The 1662-nt window shown below is 58.8% G+C and overlaps 1 protein-coding gene across 1 annotated transcript in view; it reads right to left on the bottom strand.

The window, feature by feature from the left end:
* Nucleotides 1-1662, bottom strand: part of EMH_0011580 (uncharacterized protein) — a gene marked incomplete at both ends in the record, with an annotated part of 2496 nt that overhangs the window by 747 nt on the left and 87 nt on the right. Inside the window, 2 exons of the mRNA XM_013499320.1 lie at nucleotides 25-218; nucleotides 519-1662. The exon at nucleotides 519-1662 is cut by the window's right edge and continues 87 nt beyond it. Of these exons, the coding sequence (XP_013354774.1) occupies nucleotides 25-218; nucleotides 519-1662 (1338 nt within the window). The remainder of the gene's footprint in view (nucleotides 1-24; nucleotides 219-518) is intronic.

The raw sequence follows: 1662 nt of genomic DNA, 5'->3' as shown, positions 1-1662 counted from the left end.
GTTTAGGGTTTTGCAGCGACATACAAGAGCCTCTTCTTGTGTTGTCAGTGGCCTTGGGAGATGCAGCAGCTGCAGCAACTGCTGCTGCTGCTGCTGCTGCTGCTGCTGCTGCTTAGGTGTATTGGCTGTGTACTTGGTGCTGCAGACTGCTGCTGCTGCTGCTGCTGCAGCAGCAGCAACAAGGGGCCTTACCAGCACATCGTTGAACACCTCCTCAACTGCAGCAACACACAAACCCTAAACCCTAAACCCTAAACCCTAAACCCTAAAACCCGACCCTAGTCGCATGCATGCATGCGGCCCTGCATTCTAAAGCAGCAATTCAAGCAGCAGCAGCAGCAGCAGCAGCAGCAGCAGCAGCAGCAACAGCAGCAGCAGCAGCAGCAAAGCCGCAGGCAGCAGCAACTTGTGCTGCAGGCGCTTCGCTGCCTCCAGCAGCCTCAGCAGCAGCAGCAGCGACAGCAACAGCAGCAGCAACAGCAGCAGCAACAGCAGCAGCAGCAGCAGCAGCAGCAGACCTGCAGCAGCTCCTTCTTTTGTTGCTAGCAGGTGCCGCGTGATTCTACCAAATGCAACAAACCACTCTGTCTCTGCTGCTGCTCGTAGTTCCTGCTGCTGCTGCTGCTGCTGCTGCTGCTGCTGCTGCAGCTGTTGCTGCTGCTGCTGCTGCTCTCGTGCTGCTGCTGCTGCTGCACTGTCTCTTAACTGCAGCAGCAAGTCGGTCATCTCCAGCAGCAGACGCTTCGTCAGTGTTTGCTGCAGCGCAGCAGCAGCAGCATGCAGCTGCAGCAGCAGCTGCTGCACTGCTGCTGCAGCTGCTTCTCTCTCTTGCTGCCAATCTGTCAACTTGCTGCTGCTGCTGCTGCTGTTGCTGCTGCTGCTGCTGCTGCTGCTGCTGCTCTGCGGAGACACCAGGAGGGCTCTAAGTGCTGTCTCCTCTTGCAGCTGCGTGGGCGCCAGCAGCGCAGCTTCTGTTGCTGCTGCTGCTGCTGCTGCTGCAGCATCATCACTAGCAGCAAAGGCTGCAGCAGCAGCAGCATCGATTCCTGTTGGGAAAGGCGATGCTTCTGCTTCTGCTGCTGCTGCTGTTCCTGCTGCTGCTGCTGCTGCTGCAGGCTCTGGCTCAGCTCTTGCAGTTGCTGCTGCTGCCGTAGACCCTGCGCCGTCCTGCTGCTGCTGCTGCTGCTGCTGCTGCTGCTGTTGCTGAGTACGGGGGATACCGTAGAAGTCGATTGCTGCTGCTAGGGTTTGCTGCAGCTGCTGCACCTTCTCGTTGACTGTCTGCAGCAGCAAGCACTTTGTTATGTCAGCAGCAGAAAGGGAGACAGGCAGCAGCAGCGGCAGCTGCTGCTGCTGCTGCTGCTGTTGCTGCTGCTGCTGCTGCTGCTGCTGCTGCTGCTGCGGATGTCCTAGGGACCTGGTCGCCACGGCTTTGGCTTGCTGCATCAGCTGCTGCAGCTGCTGCAGCGCAGCAGCATTATCTAGTTTTGCTGCTGCTGCTGCTGCTGCTGTTGCTGCTGCCTCCCAAGCGCTAACATCGTTGCTCCTGCTGCTGCTGCTGCTGTTGCTGCTGCTGCTGCTGCTGCTGCTGCGCTGCAGCATATCTGGCGGGAGAAGCAGCTGCTGCATCTCATGAACCAGAGACTCAACAGCAACAGCAGC

Source organism: Eimeria mitis, genomic scaffold, assembly GCF_000499745.2.
Source record: "Eimeria mitis Houghton genomic scaffold, Emh_scaff421, whole genome shotgun sequence".
NCBI lineage: Eukaryota > Apicomplexa > Conoidasida > Eucoccidiorida > Eimeriidae > Eimeria > Eimeria mitis.
Note: the sequence above shows the minus strand (reverse complement) of the source record. Positions and strands in the feature narration are given on the sequence as shown.